The sequence below is a fragment of the Halichoeres trimaculatus genome, unplaced genomic scaffold (assembly GCF_033239565.1).
Source record: "Halichoeres trimaculatus isolate MK-OKI-2021-1 unplaced genomic scaffold, fHalTri1.1 fHalTri1_scaffold_5, whole genome shotgun sequence".
NCBI lineage: Eukaryota > Metazoa > Chordata > Actinopteri > Labriformes > Labridae > Halichoeres > Halichoeres trimaculatus.
This window is the reverse complement of record NW_027437183.1, coordinates 29490054-29507144: the sequence shown is the minus strand read 5'-3', so window position 1 is coordinate 29507144 and position 17091 is coordinate 29490054. Positions and strand designations below refer to the sequence as shown.

Below are 17091 nucleotides of genomic sequence, written 5' to 3'. Positions count from 1 at the left end.
GGATTTTAGCTTTCAGCAGTAACTTGACACAGTTGTGACTTGTACATACATTTAGCTGAACGGTTCTGGTAGAATGACGCCTCCTGCTGGAGAAGTTTATTGTCTCCCGTTCATAGTAAGAATAAGAAACGTCTTTGTTATCCAATCAATCAATCTGAAATTAAAAACTCGTACGAGTCTTCCATGTTACTATCAGCCAAATATTTTTGAGCCCTAGTTCATCCACAATGTACGGAAACGTAACAATGAAATGAAGACGAACGAAACATAGATGTATCTCATTCATTTTCTAACTGTATTAGGCAAATCTGCATTATACTGTATGTGTATTATACTGTTTGATGCTATGGGGGATAAATATTTAATAAAGTAGACTTTTCTTGGTCTAAAGTGGATTTTGGGTGAACTTCTAAATAACAGAATTTTTCCAGTGAATTTTTATGTCCAGTTGACATAGTTAAAATTGTACAGATTCAGAATCAAGTAGGTAGTTATTGATTAATAGAATCTTCATTCCAGTAATCTGGGTTTAAAGCTTTGTGGAAAAATAGTCCTTTGCAAGATTGCCAAAACGTCATGGTGATGGTCATGTTGTACTGACATGTGGACCAGTTTTGTATTTTGGCACTAAAGATAACACTCAAGTAATTATTAATGCACCTCCTCCATCATAGTTTCTGAAAATGTCATTCCAGGTCATCAGAGAGATGGTCTTTTTCTTGTGACCTACAAAATTTTCTGATTGTCTAATTATAATCATTGTCAAGAGAAAATACAGAAATGTCAAAGTCATTTTTTGCCTTTCCATGTAAAAATGTGAAAACACAAAATCATATATATATATATATATATATATATATATATATATATATATATATATATATATATATATATATATATATATATATATATATATATAGTCATTTAATGTCACAAAAATAGAGGAGAGAAATTTCAAATTCCGACTATTTTCCCACTGAAGACCGTCACAACATAAACATTAACATATCACTTGATAATTGTAATTATCCAGACATGACAGAGCGAGGAACGGATGAGGGTTACTCACCTTATGCTAGTATCTCATTGTGCTTCACATCATAGATGGACTTGTGGCATAAACTACAGAGTTTCACAGGGATACTTTCATATCACGTTGCTTCTTCTCAGCCCTGGCAACCATTCGGACAAGTCTGAAGATAAGGAAAAAAATACAGTCTGTCATCATTGTGCAACATATTGAGCATTATTGTTTTTCCCTGTTAGTGTTTTGTTCAGACGAGAGACACACGGTGGCAGCAGAGGGTTAGCATGTTTTGTTAATTTGGTCACGAAGAAGACAGCGACTGCTGATTGGGCAAAAGCTAAAGGGGCGTAGAAGGAGAGCACAAACATGGGAACAGTGTGCTAACGAGTCGGTGAAGAAATCGGGAATATTTAGCATTTTACTCATGTTAAGTAAGTTTTTTGTTGAATGAACTTAATTTCATAAGAGATGGAGCGCTGTTAACCATTGATACATTTTCCATGTCGTCACAAACAGTCGCTTTTTGTTTTACCCGTGTTTAGGACATGTCCCGACTGGCCTCGTTCATCAGCTCTATGTACAACATGTCCATTCGTGTCATATGTAGAAGTCCCCATAGTAAGCCTCCACTGCCTGGGCTAACACGTGTTTTTGTAGCTGGTAAGAAGGACCTAATAGATCTTCCTGTCCTGAACGAAGACGAGCTTGAAGAGCAGTTTGTGAGAGGATCTGGACCTGGAGGACAGGCTACGAACAAAACCAGCAACTGTGTGGTGCTTAAACACACCCCCAGTGGGATTGTTGTGAAGGTGAATTTTTTTTTTTTGTTTTGTTACTTTTTTAACTGTTTGTATTCTGTAATCTATCAATACACCTTAAGGAGAAATTTGACAAATCAGAGTAATTATGACAATTTAGTTTAACTTCAATGTCCATTTTGTTGCTGTATTGAAGCTTTTGTTCATGTGCACCTGATCTACATCTTGAAATGTTTGTCATGCAAATATAAAAGACTTTATTTTCCTTAAGTAGGCTTAAATGATGAGTTCCACAATAAGCTTAAGACTGAAGCCCAAAAGCTCCCAAATGATTGTTTATTTTTGGCAACCAATGTCATTACATGTTTGTGTGTGCTATTTTCCCTGCAGTGCCATCAGACCAGATCTGTGGATACAAACAGAAAGCGTGCAAGGGACATAATGAGGGAGAAACTTGATGTTCTGTACAAAGGAGAACACAGCGAAGTTCTGGTGAAGAAGAAAGTGTCTGAACTGAGGAAACAAGAGAAAAGAAGAAAGGTCAATGAGAATCTGGAGAGAAAAAGGCACTTTAAAGAAACACTGGCTGCAGCATCTGAACCTGGAAAAGATACAGTTTGAGATGTCCAAAATGAAGAGAAGATTTCTGGATTTGACCTTTATTTGGTGCCTACAAATACAAATATACCAAAAAGCCTGTCAGCAGTCTCAAGGAATTGTTTTATTTTTTGAGAGAACTTTCATGTAAGGTTGACACACACTTTACATCACCTGATGTACAATAGAGACAATTTAAGAGATTAAGAAAATAAAAAATGATGTGGGTGACATGTTGCCACTCTTTTGATGCTTAAATGTGTCCCTTTCAAACAACAACAAAAAAATATATCTATGTTGAGGTGTTTTTGACCAGAAATAAAACAGTGTACTGGCCCACAGGACACATACTCCCTTATTTGGTTTTAGTTTTTCCTGTGTTGTTCTATAATAGTGATGTTTGTTTTTTTATTTTCATTTTCATTTGACAATCATGATATTTCAACAAGACACCTCTTCAATCTATAATTTGAGGTATCCTTTGTGCCTATAAAACTTAGCTTTCCATACCACAAGATATACTCCAAATATATCAATACGTAAAACCTTCAAAACCTTTGGTAGATGGATTAATCAATGTACTGGAAGCCAACAGTACTGCGGTCAGCCTGTTTTGTGACAGCCTGAGCTACGTCCAACGAAAGCGTCACTTTCATGCTGATGCCCCGCCCACAGAGGTTAGACGAGCCAATGAGAGGAGCGGTTGGGTTTTTAAATCCATCACGCTCTCTCCACTATGCCACAGCTGAATAGACTGATGTGTGTCGTGTCAAGAACTGTGAATTTAGCACAGCGAGGATTTTATTAGACTCCTCGTCCATTGTTGTGATTTTGGGCCTTGTCATGGCAAAAGGTAAAAGTTCGCATTTTCGTTATATGGTGCACATAATTTAAGTAGCTTCTCGCATGAGAGCTAACAGCTAATGCTAACCTGACTGAATAAATGCGCATGTTTACCAACAAAAGTCGCCGGTTGAATAATGTGTGAACCAGATAGCAGTGCTTGCATTCATTTGTATGAATATTTTTAAAGGAAAGAAAACTGTTTTGAGAAACGAAAGACAGCCAGGGAACGGTGTTGAAAATACAGTAAGCTCACGGAAGGAGACAAAAGAAAACAAACCAGCTTCTATCGAGGTAAGTTGTACTAATTGGAATCACATTCCGAGTTTCTCATACTGAAAATATAGGACGCTTCCGTCGCAGTCCATGGGAGTGCATTATCCTAAAGGATAGAGCAGCATTTATACCGTGACCTCAACCACACTGCAGAATACTCCAGTAAAATATAACTGAAAATTTGCACGTTTTAAGTCAAAGGGTAGCTTATAATTACATACCTTCATTTAACATATAACTCTAGTTTAGAAGATTTAATTGAGCTGAAACTTAGGCTTTTGGATCTCTGAGCAGCTCATGCACCCAGTGATCTGATCAACATTATGAATTACACTGATGCACATTTCGAATATTTACATCAGCCAACATGTGATTCTTTTATTGCCATTGTACATTTTTCAACACTACCAAGTTAAGACACTCTTACCATGAGGATGTATACCAGTCCTGTTTAGAGTTAGCAATAAAGTTTTCATCAGTTTGTTCATTATCTTCTCTCAAAGTGCTTTTTTAGGGAAATCGTTTTCAAATTTGGACCTGTAAAATGCCATACAAAGAGCCCCTCTGAGCTCCATATCTTGAGTTCAGATGGCGGTGCGTGTGGTTGGAAGCAGGACAAGATGTTTAATGAAGTGCTGGGAATCATCTACATGACTTTGAAAACTGCCTCTTAAAAACAGCTTTTAAATCAGTGCAGCATATTTTTGTAACCAAGGATAATTACGATGTCTGCAGGATTGTGTAGGTACATTGCAGTTGATTACCCAGAGTTCAAGGAGTCAAGGCAAACCTAGATCCCCACTGAGCGACAGTTCAAGCATGCTGATCCAGGAGGGAAATGAATCTGATGCTACGAACCCTGAGCTGTCAAAACCTAAAAAAGGTACGCTTATTTTAAATTCTAAATTTTTTACACAAGTGTTTATTTATGTATCTACCCAGCTTTATTTGCTCAAAAAATGTCTGTCTAGCTTATTATAAAAAATTAATTTTTATTGTCATTCTTTGTTTTTTGTTTTTCATTTAGATGTCCCTCATGAAACAAAATCTGAGAGTTCTAAACTCAAAGAGCAAAAGCCTGAAACAGCTTCACAGTGTCATGGAATCAGAGAACTGGTGACTGATCAGCTGGAGCAAAATGAATCCACTGCTCGCATGAATGCCAAATCTGGAGCAGACGGCAAAGTTTCAACACCCAAGCCCCGAAGTAGACCAGGTCGGAAACTTGGACCAAAAAAGTGAGTGCAGAAAGCCACCACGCTTCTTCCACACTAAGCTGAGCTGTAGAAAGGTGCACAATTCTGTTTTCCTAAAAACTTACAGATGATTTCCTCCTTCTTCAGGGGAGAGAATAAAGCTTCCCAAAACAGACTGGTCACAGACTTTTATCCCATCAGACGAAGTAACAGAAAGACCAAGGCAGAGCTAAAGGTTTGAATGAAAATTGCTTCTTGTATGCCATTTTTAACAGTCACTGGGAGAAATTTTATACTTGCACGCAGTTTACTCAAAATTTCAAACATTTTTCCTTATCTATTAATTATGGTTGTTTTTATTTTCTGAGTGATAGCATTTCTCTGAATGGTATGCACCTCTGCATTAACTGAGTCTGACTTACTTTCTTTAACTGTCAACAGAATGAAGAACACAGACACATTGATGACCTGATAAAGAAAGGCATTGAGAAGGGAATGAAGGTAATCTTTGAATGTTCAAGAACATTTTGTTCCCCCTTCAATGTTGTAGGCTTACTGCTGTGTCACACTTTGGGTGCCTTTTTTATTTGTTGACATTTCAAAGTTGAAAACTATTAATATGCAATGATCTCCACCATGATCAAGCAGCAGAGTAGTGGAATTTGTTGTTGAAATTAAACTGCTTTATGCCGACAGGTGAAACACATAGAAGGAAAGGGGAGGGGGATCTTTGCTGATTATGGCTTCAAGAAAGGGGAATATGTGGTGGAGTATCATGGAGACCTGCTGGGACTGGAAGAGGCTAAAAAAAGAGAAGCGGAGTATGCTCAGGATCCCCAAACAGGCTGTTACATGTACTACTTCCAGTACCAAGCTAAAACTTACTGGTGAGTCCAGCTGTCACTTTAATTTTAAAATATGCTGGTAGGTGCTCGTCTTCCTTTTTGTGAAACAGCAGCATCTTTATATTTTTTCTTTTTTAAATTAAATGACTTCTGTCTGTTAATGAAAATATTTCATTGACCTTGAGTACATTTCAGTACTTTGAAATTTGAAAGTTCTCCCTAGTTTTCTTAAATACGATTTTCACTGCAGATTCCTAGGATGTTTAAAAGTGACACTTGAATCTGTTTGTTTTCTTCAACCAGTGTTGACGCTACAAAGGAAACAAGTCGTCTTGGAAGACTGATCAACCACAGTAAAGCAGGAAACTGTCAGACTAAGCTTCACCCCATTGATGGGACCCCTCATCTGATCCTCGTGGCCTCCAGAGACATTGCAGCTGACGAGGAGCTGCTGTATGACTATGGTGATCGCAGTAAAGACTCAATCTTAGCTCACCCGTGGCTCAAATGCTGAGTTTTCACCTCAAGTGCTCAGATATCGGATGAATTGGTGCTTTCTGTTTTGTGTAAAAAGAAACGATAGATGAGGAGTCTTCACTATGCTTTTTTTATTAAAAGAAATGTTTTTGCTTTAAAACAAGCTAAAACTTCAGCTCTATGAAAAGTGTTTTTCTACAAATCTTCTTTTTATTGTGCTTTTATAAATCTTCTTTTTTTAACAATTGAATTGTAGAAAGTTGATACAAGCTTGAACAGCATTTCTCTTGGATATGTAGTGCGACAAATATGATTGACCTGTTAGTGTCACTGCTGTAAATTATTCAATGTGCTATAAACTGAGAAATAAACACTGCTGAGTTTTGTTTTTATTTTTAGATGTAGTTGATGTTAAGGATACTGTTAAATTAAAATAATGTCTTTTTTTTAGATGCATTTCTCTTGTTCACTATGGCTGGTGTGGAAATACACAGGAAACATGGGATGAAGGGTGAATCATATGTAACAAAGGAGCTTTGTGGGAATGGAGCAGAGTATGTTGTGGATCTGTAGTAACCTTTTAAACCTTAGAATAAAGGAGTCTGCCAATGTTATATTAACATTATCACACTAAGTGGCTCTAAGTGAAAAATAATGGATCTCTATGGAAAAATAATGGAATCTAAAGGGGTAGCTGACACAAAGTGAGACCAATTTTGATCAAGCTCATCAACTTCACTTATATTGTAAATCTGAATAAAAAATCTTTCTATTTATCCATGAGAAGTCTCCAGCTTAAAAGCAGTGAATGGAATGTACACATAGATATCTATGCCATCAGCTTTTTTAGCTTAAAATAACAAAAATTTTAAGGAATGTAAGATACTAAAAATACAGACAAATTTTATAACACCTTTATTGTTCTGAATTTTCAGGGATTGGGCCTCAACCCATTACATAATCAAGACTTTCTTTTATGTATAAAGTCCGTTAAAAAAATAAAATCAAGCCTTAAAGCCTATAAATAACTTCATTTTAAGTCAACAGGATCTGATGCTTGTTTACTTTTTGAATAACACTTTCCAGTTTCATTTGTTTTCTTCATTAAACCATATTTAAAAATACATAAACATGCTTCAAATCTATTATTACTATAAAGCACTTTAGGTTTAAACTTCTAGTACAAAAGTCAGTGCTTGTTGGCTTAACAAATACATAATGCAAAAAAATATTCTATGTAAAAGTGGTTAAATAAGCACAAAGTTGTGCTGACAAATCCTGCTTGGCTTTGTCTTGGTCCGTTCTCTTTGAGAGTTGTTTTCATTTTCGCCTGAATGAAAACCTAAAAACAGAAAAGGTTGAGAGTTAGTTGAATAGTAGCTAATGTTCAGGAACATCAAGGGGTAAATGTGGAACATCCAAGTGAAACGGTTCTGTTAAGGAAAACAACACTGAGTCATGAAGTCTGTAATTACTGACAGCAGCAGCAGCAGAGGCACTTTGGCATACTCACTGCTCCTTTCCTACTTCTCCCTCTGTTTCTCGGTCAGCTCTCACACAAACATCCTCAGCATCAGCATGAATTCATTTGGTCACAAGTAAATCATTAGGAGACAGCAGACAGACTGTGAGAACAGTCTTCCTGCCTGCTTACTTCAACATCATGTGGTTGCTGCTGAACTTTTACATGAAACCTTTCCAACTGAGGTGTACGGCTTATAAAGGCTTGTACCTAGAAATAACCTTGAATGACTTAATACAATTTCTTTGTTGTCTGAACTGTTGTGCTATTTTCAGGAGACTATTCTAGACTGTTCACTCACAGTTTGCCTATAGTTGTCTTCTCCTCTTTTGCATCATTTAGCGTATCTGGATTGCTCTCATTAGCTTCTGGTGCATTCAGATCCACCTCCACCATGGCTGGTTCACCTGGTGGCAGAAGCCCGCTGCAGACAAAAAACACACAACAGTCATTAAGAAAGAAGAACAAAATCTGTTTCTTAAAAGTGAAGCTAGCTGCCTGGAGCACAAATTTCAGCTTCAACATGTCAGCCTATGATATTTCTACTGTTGAAGTTTCTGCTGTATTGTAATTTTAATTCACATTTTTTAGTCAAAGAGCAAATTACAATCAGTGAGTATGACATTTATTCCCACACAAAGTCTGTGTGATCCTGTTTGAACCATTACAAATATGAAATTTGACTCAAAATCTTACTGTACCTACATCAGGATAGAAAAGACCCCCTAACAGCTGAGAGCACAGTCAGTTGGTGACCGGTCTCCTGTTCATTTCACAAATCTGGTGCCACATTTGATGTCCTGGAATAAAACTAACATTCTAAAGTCCTCTTCCCAGATTCAAAAGAAGAGCTCAAGTTGCACTTCTCTGCCATCTTGTGTTTCTAACAATTTCATTAGAAATTATGATTTAACATGTTAGGAACAGATGTTTTAGGGTGAATAATCATCCCAAAACATGCAAAAAACAATGTGGTGACAGGCTGAAAATGTTATGTACGACGAATAAGTATGAACTAAGGAATTTGGAACAATTTCAGTCCATAAATACCACAAAGAATTAGTTATGAGCATCAATTAAATTTGTGGTATTTTCAGGCCTAACATTAATTTCAAGTGGTAGTAAAAGTGTAGTTATACAAGTATAAACATAAAGGCCTAGAGCTGTTGGAAATTTATAACTACATTTAATGCACTGCTAGTCAGATAAATATTCAAATGACTGACAAATTCAGGTTTATGAATCTTGCAGATGGGAAAAATAACATGAGGCATCATTACAGGATACAAGTGGAGTAGTCTTGGTAGTGTTTGTGAGAGTTAGGTACTGCCAATGTAGAGATCTACAGATAATCTGTAAAGTACAATCTCTATCGTTGGTTTGGAATTGATGTTTCACTCAAAAATAAAAGGGTTTAACACAGTTTTGTAAAACACAATGCAACTGCTTGTGCAAATTGCATTGCTAAGGTTCAGTTGTTCATGCATGCAAGGTGGCAAATCAGCTGTGTGGCTGTTTCTGAGGATGCAGTAGGTAATATTAGAAGGCAGAAGTGTTTTTTAATGATCTGCCATCCTCAAGTACATGAATGGAGCGGACATCACATAAATACCACTAGAATTCTCTTTTTCTTTTTTTTCTTTTTTTTTTTTTTTCCCATGATTTAATGTTTTGTCCTACTCCTTGTATTTTTTAAGGGATTAATAGTTAACAACAACACAAACTGTTCGACAATAGGTTGTATAGTTTTATACCATGACTTCCTCGTGTGTGGAAATAGAGGGTGAGAAAACATTGTGTTAAGAAGAAAAGCCACGTGATGACCACGGAAACTTTAGTCTCAGTGCCTAAGTGAGAGGCTCTACTCCTCACGTCTTGTACAGCTGCAGCTCCTCCTGGGCCACCATGAGCTGCGCCTTCAGCTGGTTCCTCTCCTGCAGGACCTCCTTCAGCTCCTGCATGGTGAAGCGCGGTCTGTTGGGGTCTGTCAGGTCCACCACCAGCTGGTTTGGCCCCGCCGTTTGCTTTAATTTCAAGACACAAGCAGAAAAACAAATTAGAAGTGCTCTCATTTATGTGAGAGATACTGAATGGCAGAAAACGCGTCCACTTACTGTGGCCTGTCCGGATGAGCTCTCCTTTATGATCCTGTCCAGTTCACTCTTTAAGTTGTCCCGCTCCATTTTAAGCTCCTCCAGAGACAAGTTGTATTTGTTGACCAAAGTCTCGAACATTTCTAAAACGCGGACTATTCTGAACTGTAAATCCGACACTTCTTCGCCTGTGCTGCTTATTTTCAGTAAATCTCTACCGATCACATACGAAATGTCGTAAACATCTTCCACTGTGAGCTCGAAAGCGTCCTTCTCAAAAGCCAGAGCGGGCGATGACTCTTCACCAAACTCCATGACGGAACGATTCGAGTCCTACAAATGCCTAAAATAAACTATTTTTCTACACCAAGCTAAGACAAAAAATACCATAAAACTGCGCTAGGGCTCTTACGGTCTCCAGTTAACACTTTTACAGTCAGAAGGTAACAAACTTCCAGGGCAACGGCACTTCCCCCATCACTCATCCACCAATAACGTGACTGTATGGACAGCAGAGGAGGGCAAAGTATCCTAGCGACAGGTGAGTACAAAGATCCTCTACGCATCAAGATGATTCACTCCATACTGGCTTTTTCACTTTACGATTCACATTGCTCTGTTTTTAACTCGTCAGGTTCAGGTGAGAAGGCACGTGATCTCATTGGAATTAACACCTACCCCTAGTGGTACCTTCGAACCATACTTCGAACCCCATAACAGGGATCACCTAAATTTTCATGTAAAGACACGAGTGGAGGTTTAGTCTTGAACATTAATTCTCTAACAGTATCAAAAACTAGTACTGTTAGAGTCACAAACTGTTGAATTTTGTGTCAGTATCTTTACTGTAAAGCTTTCTTGCCATACGAACAGCTTGAAGGCAAGTTCACAGACATTTAGGATACTGAATGGCAGACAAAAATATATTTGGGTGTTGAAATTTTGCGACAATTTTTCTATAAAAATAAGGATTTAAAATATAAAGGACCTGTTTACTGGTCTGTATAATACTAGAAACGATCAAAACTACAATTAATGAAAAGAGTTTTACCAGTATTCAGTATATCAGCTTGGGCTTAATCAGTAACTGATAGTAACACAATAAAACACTCAAAACATTGAAAAATAAACCTTATTTTTAATTCTGACCAAGCTTCATTTCCCATATGCAGCTTATCAACACTTTGACTTTTGGTACATGTGTTTATATGTGTACATATGTTCTTTACATTATTTTTGCACATATGAATTATCTGAGAAGGACGCAAAGCAGGATAGATGTCATTTTCAACATTAACTTCTCCAGGACTTACTATGGGCATGGAACAGAATGATGCATAAAAATATGAAGTTACCCAATGTGAAGATAAGAGTACCATCCTTTCAGATGGAAGATACTTTTATCATTTATAATTATTCAAATAAGATTCCAACCAGTATTATTGGTGAAGCACCTTAAAAGACCATGATACTTAAAAACAGAAAAAAAATATAAAAATATCAGATATATTCTAAAAATAGAAGACACACTTTTTCAGTTAAACTCATTGTAACACGATGGCACAGTTCAGAAAATACAAGATTTTTTTTGTGTCAAAACCACAGTTCATACTCTGGAGAATACTTATAACAGGTGCTCTTGGACTTAGTGTACACATTGACAAGACTAGTTTTTGTCTCAAGCATTAGAAATGGTTGTTGAAAAAAACCCAGAAACCTTGAAGAACAATATGCAAAGCTTTTTCATATTTTTAGGGAGTGATGCTTTATCAAATGATCTCTGATGGATGTATGGAGCAGTAACAGTCCAAATACACATTAGTCAGATACTTTTGCTGTTAAGATTCATTTAAAGCTCTTGAATAGCTTAATTACTTTACAATGTTTGTTGAAGCTTAAACCAGAGATGACAGAAATAATTTACTAATTCATAAAAGTTTTGAGAGTAGAAACATCCCCATATTAAGAGATAAAAAAAACATGTATTAAAGCAGTTCATTTTGATATGTAGATGTTGAGAGAAACAAAACTGGTGACTGCCCAGCTTTGTTATAAAGTGCAGCAAATAAAAGCAGAATTTTAACTCAAAAATACAAGTTTATACAAAAGAAACAAGACGTCTGATTGGTAACAATGTGGGGTCGTCGGCAAGCAAACCGGCTGCCACCATTGGCATGATGGCTGTGAAGATCCTGTGCAAAGAGGATGAGGGAGTTAGTGAAAAAATGAAATACAGTTGGTAGAAAATTAAAGAAGACATTGAATGTATAAACATTAAACTTTTTTTGACCTGAAGTGAGTGGGCATTTGTTGTTGAGACTTACATTATACAAATTTAAGAATATTATTTTAATATTTATGAGATTTGGGAAATTCTGTTCCATTTAACAGGAAAAAGCAAATCTGGGAGTACGGGCAGAATTACTTACAGCCGTTTTATTCCTGATTCAGGCTGATCAGTAGAAGTCGACAATGCTGTTGGGGATGAAGCACCAACAAAGGAGCTGAAGTCATCCTCATTCTCCTCACTAAGGAATATGGAAGAAGAAACTTTTACAATTTGTATCAGTCAAATATAAAATCACAGGAAGTCAGATCATTACTTCTGGGCAAAACTGCACCTTCTATAATATGCAAGCTCCTCCTGTAGCACAAACACTTCAGCTTTAAGTTCATTTCTCTCCTGTAAGACATCGCGCAGCTCCTGCAGGGTGAAGCGAGGTTTGTCTGAATCTTCCTCTGAGCTGTCGGTCTCCTCCTCTGGCTTTGTTTCAGCTGAACTTGTCTGCAGTTCAAGAAAGGCTTTCAGTTCATTCTGCTGAATAACATAGACACACACTGACAACGATTCTGAAACAGATAGTTGAGTCCAGCATTTGTACCCTTATAAACAGATATTTACTGGAAGTTAAGATAAAAAAAAAAGAATTTAAATGCAGAAAAGACAGCAACAGCACACCAACAAAGTGTTAATGCTTTGTGTGTGGTATAAACAGCATTGTAGAGGGTTTGCTGTGCAGGGGGAGAATTGAGGCTTTACCTCTAGTATAACTGATGTGTCTTCCTCTTTGACTCTGTTTTTCTTATTATTTGCTTCATGTGATGATTTTACGAGTGGAGAAGGACTCCTTCCATGCTCAAAGCAGTTTGCCATGAACTCCAGGTCCCCCCCACACTCCACCCACACCGAGTTTGGTTTAATGGAAGCTGATGGAGCTGATAAGGACTGGATTGGAAACAAAAAAAACAAAAAAACGATCTACTTAGTCATCAGAAAATCTGCCAGACTGACGAAGATCATTTCTCTTCCTGCTTACCCTCTTCGGGGATGATGTACATGATGACATCACAGATCTACCAAATGAGGTTTCCTCTATTTCACTGATTTCTCTCTCAAGCCCCCATCCCTGGAGCTCCTTCCTCAGCCTTGTCACTTCCTGCTGCAGAGCCCCCAGCTCCTGCTGTCTGGCCTGGGCTGCTGCCTCCAGCTCTGCCCTCTGCTGGATCAGAGCCTTTCCCTGAGACTCCATCACACCTATCCTGTGACGAAGGTCCTGGTTGATCCTTATCAGCCGATGCTGCTGCATCTGGAGCTACAGTTGAGTAAATGTTATTCATATCTTCATAAACTATACAGAAAGAAACAAACTGTAATCTTACTTGTCAGGTGCTAATGTAAGAATGGTGTCTTTTTAAAATACTCACTGCTTCAACATCCTCGTTTACTTGTGTCAGCTCATGATCTTTAACACGGATTTCATCCCTCTGCTTATCCACCAAGTCTTTTAGCCTCTTCATCATCTGTTTTTCCTTCTCTGACATTCCTGCAGGGATCACAGACAGCACAGGATACTATTCACAAACATATAATATTACATGTGACTGAACTACTGCTGTAAGAAAAATATCCAGACCTTTACTTTTCAAAAGAACTACCAACACTTGTTACCTCTCAATTTATAACAAAGAAAGGATCATATCACTAAAAGGTAGGAAAAACAGTTTTGGTATTTGATTTTTCTTGGTAAAATATCTATAACAAAAAGCTGTCTCTTAAAAATCTTTAACAGATTTACAAGGTATTCTAACATTAAAGCTTTTGTGAAGCCATAAATGTATTCATGCAACTAACTATGTGACCTGAATATTCCTTCATGCAGAGCCCATTTAAGTGGATGCATATGTTTATTTGTAGTGTGTGAGTGTGTTTGTGTGTGTGCAACCTGTGGCCCCCAAGTATAGCTGCAGCCACCATCAGTCTCACACTAGAGCTATATTTCAACCTGCTTCAAAAATAGTCTCCTTTACAAGCTCCTGGCTGCCTCTCTTCACAGCCTCTCCTTCATTTCATGTCATCTTGAAAGCACTCAGCAGACACTGAACAAACTCACGTGACTGCACAGGAAAGATACATGTAGTGCACAGTATATGTCGCTCAGCGTAACATGCATCAGCTACAGGCACAAATACTGTGAGAAACCCATAACAAGATCTGCACTGGAACGCTGAGCCATGACCAAATGTCTAAGTAGTAAGATTCCAGAGTAAATTTACACCTTCTTGATAACTTTTCATCCTGTACAGGATAAAGATCAAGACTTTTTTCTTTGATACATATGTGATTTGTGGCAATAACAACAAATGGCCGGATGCAACTGCAAGACACTAACACTCCACTGCAGTTATCTGAAAATGCAATCCTTTATTACTGCACTTCAAATAAGAATTCAGTGTAACTTCCAAATGCCAATGGGATTGTAAGATGTGGGAGTTTGCACATTTTCTTTCCACAAGAACAGCACAAACTGTGAGAGCACCTCATTCATAAATTGCATTACTTTGCTTTAAAATGTCCATATTCACATTGACTTTAAAATGTCACGGAGGATCTGTTAACTGTTGATGTGTATCCAAAAAATGTCAAAGAAACTACCAAAAAAAAATCACATTTGTAGTGATTAAAAAGTTTTTTTGAAATCATAGACAGAGCAAAATGCCACAGAGCCAGACAACACACCCTCATGTCTCTGCAGCTCCTCTTCTGTGATGGGGGACTCTTTGAGGGAGAGGCTCACTAACAGCTTCTTGTTCTCTGCCTGAAGCTTAGTGATTTGAGAGAGCAGGTCTTGGACTTCTCCTTTCCAAACATCCTCCACCAACTCCAGCTCCTGAGCACAGGATAAACAGATTAAAAACATATGGAAATCACACCAAAACACAATAAAGTTTCTGCATTTGACAATAACAACTCGCCAATGTTTTAACATTTCTGATGCTGGTATCAGTTGTGATTTTTATTATAAAAGAGATTGTAGCAAAGTATTTGAGTAAAGTACAGCCCTGTGTAGTTATGTAAATTGGTAATACTATACACTCAACTATTTTTGTACTTATTGAAAAATGTAAGGGTTAGTTTTAGGGATGCACGATATTATCGGCACAATATCGGTATCGGCTGATAAAAGCTTAAAAACACGTTTATCGGTATTGGCAGATATGAAAATTTCTGCCGATATGCACAGCTGATAATGTGCTATTCAGTTAGGATTATTATTATTTTCCATCTGAAAAATAAGCTCCTTAAATAAAATGTAGCACTTCATTTATTTGCACTGCAGAGCTCTGTGTCTGTCACCAGGTTGTTACAGTAGCTCTAAAATAATCAAATGCAACTTGGTTATGTTTAAAAATGCATTGTACATTTAAAGTTCATGTGATCTAAAGAAATTATTTTTCTGTATTTCAATACTGAATGTCTTGAGTTTGAAAAAATAATACATTTCTTATTTATGGTAAAATCAAATGTTTTTTGTCTTGTTTTATGTGTGTTTCGCAAACAAATAAGATCATCACAATAAGAATAACATTTAAATTCCAGTACAGGATAGACTCAGCTTTCTTTACAGTGAAAAAAACAAACAAACTTGTGATTATTGGTATCAGCCAAAAGGGGTTTCAATATATCGGCAAATCGGATATCGGCAAAAATCCAATATCATGCATCCCTTGTTAGTTTGAAGCTATGTTGTTTCAACACTACAAAACATCAATCCATAATTATCACAATGAAAATAAAAGGATGAAGAAAGACTAAATGGCTCAGACATTTGCCATTGCTAGGTTATTACTGATCCAATACTGAGCAAGTATAAGATGTCAAAACTCAAACCTTTTAGTATTTTTGAACATTCTGTCTTTTTCTGTGAAACTGTTACGCAGTATTAACTTTTAAGGACTGCACCTCCACGGACTGACATAAAGATGTGCACAGACAGAAAACAACAGCAGGTAAAGACACAGGTAAACATGTTTAGGGAGTCAGACCCGCTCACAGTCACTCACACACACAGACAGACCTCCTGGTGCTTCCTCTCCTGGCTGAATCTGTCGCTCCTCTCCTGTCGCAGCCTCTCCAGCTCTCTCCGCAGCTCCTCGGCCTCCTGTCCGGCGGCCCCGTGGCTCACCAGCGCCTCCAGCAGCTCCAGGACCCGAACCACTTTGGGAACTACCCCGACCAAAGACTCGCACCCGAACTTGTCGATGATCCGCTCAAACTCCTGTCCGAGCACCGCCGCTATGTCGTACACATCGGTGACAGTCAGCTCGGCAGCGGGTCTGTCTAGGGCTGACACAACGCACGTTTCCATGCCTGTCCTGTGGTTTTACTGCACCATCAACATTTAACATGTCTTTAAGACCACTGACACAGTGAAACGGTCCTTTCTTGAAGTAAAAAATTGTTCCCATGAACCATGAGGCGTGAGAGAAAAGGGAGCGAGGACTTGTATCACTTTGTTGACAGGTACAACTTTGCCAACGTCCGGGGCACTGAGTCACTGTCATGCTGCGTTCAAAGTCCGTACGAAAGCTTGCATGGATCAGATTTCACGTATCGGAAAAACAAACTAATGACTGTCTTGGGTTAAAAAATTATAGTCATATGTCCTAACAATTGTAATCAGAGAAAAGGGGCCTGTGTGGGCTGACTGCGACTTTCTTAAACAGGAAATAGTGCTGAAACTGTGATTTTAAAAATAGGACATGTGTTATAGACAAGAAGTTAACATTTAAAATTGCAGTTCTTTGCATTACCGTAACCTGATATACACTACAGTTATTAAAAACAGGCTGCTATGGCTTTCGCTGTAGAGACCGGCCTTATGTACGTCGTGGTTAAGCAGTTTGAAAAATAAAATTCATATTTACAACTGTAATTGAACGCATCAGCTCAATTTGATTAAGTCCATCTGCGCATGTCATGATAATAATATCTAGCTTACATACAGTCAAATTGTGCCTTTAATAGGTATTTAAAAAAAAAAAGACAAGAAAGACAGAGATAAAATTGTAGTTTTAATCTGAAAAGTCATGTTGCCTGTTTATGTATCGTGGAGTAAAATATGCAGCTTGAGCTCTTCTAATGTCTTAATAAACTTTATGTATGGGTTCCGTTATAA

General features: G+C 37.7%; 4 protein-coding genes across 6 annotated transcripts; 2 read left to right on the top strand and 2 right to left on the bottom strand.

Moving 5' to 3' along the window:
• Nucleotides 1-1065: 1065 nt before the first annotated feature.
• mtrfr (mitochondrial translation release factor in rescue) lies at nt 1066-2925 on the top strand. Of its 2 annotated transcripts, XM_074671272.1 has the most exons (3): nt 1066-1458; nt 1570-1836; nt 2176-2925. In XM_074671272.1, the coding sequence occupies exons 2-3, from the start codon at nt 1573-1575 to the stop codon at nt 2404-2406; spliced, it is 495 nt and encodes a 164-aa protein (XP_074527373.1). In that variant the 5' UTR covers nt 1066-1458; nt 1570-1572; the 3' UTR covers nt 2407-2925. The 2 variants fall into 2 exon arrangements, with proteins under 2 accessions (XP_074527373.1, XP_074527372.1); XM_074671271.1 differs by having other exon boundaries at nt 1069-1836.
• A 159-nt stretch (nt 2926-3084) lies between these two features.
• kmt5ab (lysine methyltransferase 5Ab) lies at nt 3085-6393 on the top strand. Its single transcript, XM_074671270.1, has 8 exons — nt 3085-3235; nt 3416-3519; nt 4237-4384; nt 4529-4739; nt 4845-4932; nt 5139-5198; nt 5394-5584; nt 5846-6393. The coding sequence occupies exons 1-8, from the start codon at nt 3226-3228 to the stop codon at nt 6054-6056; spliced, it is 1023 nt and encodes a 340-aa protein (XP_074527371.1). The 5' UTR covers nt 3085-3225; the 3' UTR covers nt 6057-6393.
• Nucleotides 6394-6941: 548 nt separating this feature from the next.
• Nucleotides 6942-10109, bottom strand: rilpl2 (Rab interacting lysosomal protein-like 2). Its single transcript, XM_074670928.1, has 4 exons — nt 9656-10109; nt 9414-9565; nt 7843-7965; nt 6942-7361 (listed from the first exon to the last, which is right to left on the bottom strand). The coding sequence occupies exons 1-4, from the start codon at nt 9947-9949 to the stop codon at nt 7340-7342; spliced, it is 591 nt and encodes a 196-aa protein (XP_074527029.1). The 5' UTR covers nt 9950-10109; the 3' UTR covers nt 6942-7339.
• Nucleotides 10110-10809: 700 nt separating this feature from the next.
• LOC141790588 (RILP-like protein 1) lies at nt 10810-16486 on the bottom strand. Of its 2 annotated transcripts, none has more exons than XM_074670578.1 (8): nt 15991-16486; nt 14652-14802; nt 13340-13458; nt 12952-13227; nt 12675-12860; nt 12256-12452; nt 12064-12162; nt 10810-11826 (listed from the first exon to the last, which is right to left on the bottom strand). In XM_074670578.1, exons 1-8 carry the CDS (start codon nt 16279-16281, stop codon nt 11733-11735), a joined length of 1413 nt encoding a protein of 470 aa, XP_074526679.1. In that variant the 5' UTR covers nt 16282-16486; the 3' UTR covers nt 10810-11732. The 2 variants fall into 2 exon arrangements, with proteins under 2 accessions (XP_074526679.1, XP_074526680.1); XM_074670579.1 differs by having other exon boundaries at nt 10813-11826; nt 12256-12419.
• Nucleotides 16487-17091: the final 605 nt, after the last annotated feature.

Excerpts from the sequence above, each read along its gene's own strand:
- LOC141790588 (XM_074670578.1), bottom strand. The coding sequence starts at position 16,281 with ATGGAAACGTGCGTTGTGTCAGCCCTAGACAGACCCGCTGCCGAGCTG. Across the intron at positions 14,803-15,990 it reads AGGAGAGGAAGCACCAGGAG|GAGCTGGAGTTGGTGGAGGA; the intron begins GTCTGTCTGTGT and ends TCCTGTGCTCAG. Across the intron at positions 13,228-13,339 it reads TAAACGAGGATGTTGAAGCA|CTCCAGATGCAGCAGCATCG; the intron begins GTGAGTATTTTA and ends ACTCAACTGTAG.
- mtrfr (XM_074671272.1), top strand. The coding sequence starts at position 1,573 with ATGTCCCGACTGGCCTCGTTCATCAGCTCTATGTACAACATGTCCATT. Across the intron at positions 1,837-2,175 it reads CCAGTGGGATTGTTGTGAAG|TGCCATCAGACCAGATCTGT; the intron begins GTGAATTTTTTT and ends TTTTCCCTGCAG.
- kmt5ab (XM_074671270.1), top strand. Across the intron at positions 3,520-4,236 it reads ACAAACCAGCTTCTATCGAG|GATTGTGTAGGTACATTGCA; the intron begins GTAAGTTGTACT and ends CGATGTCTGCAG. Across the intron at positions 4,740-4,844 it reads CGGAAACTTGGACCAAAAAA|GGGAGAGAATAAAGCTTCCC; the intron begins GTGAGTGCAGAA and ends CTCCTTCTTCAG.
- rilpl2 (XM_074670928.1), bottom strand. The coding sequence starts at position 9,949 with ATGGAGTTTGGTGAAGAGTCATCGCCCGCTCTGGCTTTTGAGAAGGAC. Across the intron at positions 9,566-9,655 it reads GCTCATCCGGACAGGCCACA|CAAACGGCGGGGCCAAACCA; the intron begins GTAAGTGGACGC and ends TTGAAATTAAAG. Across the intron at positions 7,362-7,842 it reads AAGACAACTATAGGCAAACT|GTTTTCATTCAGGCGAAAAT; the intron begins GTGAGTGAACAG and ends TTCTGTTTTTAG.